A 1,859-nucleotide genomic window follows, 5' to 3' on the forward strand; every position below is an offset into this window, starting at 1 on the left:
GTGCCGTCGGGGGTGCGACCCCCCCAAGCTCCGCGCGGCTGCCCCTTGGAAAGGGGGTCGGCATCTTCCCCGCGGGAACCTCCTGACCTGTGCCTGCACCGCTCAGCCCTGCACGCTCGTCACCGACGGGCAGATGGGTGCCCGTGGTTTAATGACCATCACGGCAGCGTGGAGGTCGCTGGCACCCTGTACCTGATGTTGTCAATCAGATGCTGGTGGGACTCCTGGGTGAGGACCATGCAGAGGGCGTAGGCCAAGTACTCCACCTTCCGCTCTGCCGCGTACTGCTTCAGAATGGTGAACACCTTCTCCTTGACCTCTGGCTGGTCACCGAGGATGTCATCCACCTGCAGCACGGGAGCCGGGAAAGAAGAGGGAAGGGGCATTGAGCAGCAGAGCAGTTAACCGTGCGTACGGAGGCACTAACGGTGCAGAAAACGTGTCCATCTCATTGCAGCACCCGGTCAGCCAACGAGGAGGGAACCCACGCGGGGAGGAAAGCGAAACTTCAGTCATCAGCCCGTCACGCGGCACTGCTGGGGCCTTGCACGTCCCTGGTATCGCTGTTCTGCGTGTTATAAACATTGCACTGGAAACAGCGGTGTGACAGCAAACCCCGAAACTCTGCCGGGTCACAAGTGTCCCTGCAGGAGAGGCTCTATGGCATGGCTGGGTGGGGAGCCGGTGCATCGGTCTGGAGTCTACCTGGCAGAGGACACCGCAATGGGCTTTTGGAGGTGTTTAAGCCTCTAATCACACCGTGATCCTGCCAGGCGGCACCGTCCCACCATTAATTCCGGGAGGCTGCAGGGAAGTGGGGAAAGGGAGTGTGAACGTGAGCACCAGCCCTGGAAACAGCAGCTCCCAGCCACTGTCCTGTCCTCTCCACCTGTGACAGCCGTGACAGGCAGAGTAATTAGCTAATTACCATCCAGCCAATTACCCTGCATGGGACCCTCCTTGTTAGCCTCTTCCCAGGCCAGGGGGCTGTCCCTTGCCCTGGGGCTGTGCTGGGCAGCGGGTGCTGCTGCTTTGCCTGCAGCCTGGCGGGGTGCAGCAAATACGTGCGGGATGCAGAAAACTCCTTGTTGACCACCCTGCAGCGTTGGGTTTTCCTGCAAGGAGATGGTTTTGTGCTGACAGCAGGTTCAACCGCTTCCCTCCAGCTCTGTGAGCACAGGGGGAAGCAGCAGCGAGGGGAGGGGAGCCCCTCGCCCTTCCCCAGTGCGTGTGTGTGCACCCCTGCGGCAGCACTGCGAGGGAGCCAGCAGGCATCGCCCGGCCAAGCACCCTGCGCCGGCTGGGAGAGGCCCTTGCCTAGGGAAGGGGCAGAGCAGCTTCCTCCAGGCGTTTGTCCCACTTGGCCGCTCCCCGGGGAGGGCCATCGCCGGCGCTGTGACCCCCAGAGCAACCCTCCAGGTGCTCCTGGGCCGCCAGGCGAGTTGCTGCGGGGGCTCCCGGCACCAGCAGCGCTTCAAGGTTACCAAATCTGGGCCAGCCAAGGCAGCTGCATCCCCCAGGCGGACTCGCATGCTTTTCAGTCCCAAGGTCCAGCACAGAAATGACAAAGACCGTGGTGTTCCTGGTGAGCTGAATCCCAGGATGCTACTGTTAAATTTTTGCCTGGGCTGAGACCAAAGGGCCTGGCGGGCGGGAATGGGGGGGTGCTGCCACCCCTCATGTCAGTGCAGTCCCCAGCGTATCCCCAAGTGCGCAGGGGACAAGAGGAGGAGATGTTGACCTGGAACCGAGACCCTGAGCACCTCCAGCGCTTTCGGTGACGCCCCCAGGCTGCCGGGACGCTCGGCTCACGCAGCCCGGCTCCAGCCGTGGCCCCCCTGCCACCAGGCTGTCTGCCC

At 62.9% G+C, this 1,859-nt stretch overlaps 1 protein-coding gene across 1 annotated transcript in view; it reads right to left on the reverse strand.

The window, feature by feature from the left end:
- GRID2IP (glutamate receptor, ionotropic, delta 2 (Grid2) interacting protein) overlaps positions 1 to 1,859 on the reverse strand; it is a 42,011-nt gene that overhangs the window by 36,196 nt on the left and 3,956 nt on the right. The window contains exons 2-3 of the mRNA XM_009329963.1: positions 1,037 to 1,115; positions 193 to 347 (exon numbers count right to left, since the gene is read on the reverse strand). Coding sequence (XP_009328238.1) covers positions 193 to 347; positions 1,037 to 1,115 — 234 coding nt within the window. The remainder of the gene's footprint in view (positions 1 to 192; positions 348 to 1,036; positions 1,116 to 1,859) is intronic.

The sequence above is a fragment of the Pygoscelis adeliae genome, unplaced genomic scaffold (genome assembly GCF_000699105.1).
Source record: "Pygoscelis adeliae isolate BGI_AS28 unplaced genomic scaffold, ASM69910v1 Scaffold508, whole genome shotgun sequence".
Lineage (NCBI taxonomy): Eukaryota > Metazoa > Chordata > Aves > Sphenisciformes > Spheniscidae > Pygoscelis > Pygoscelis adeliae.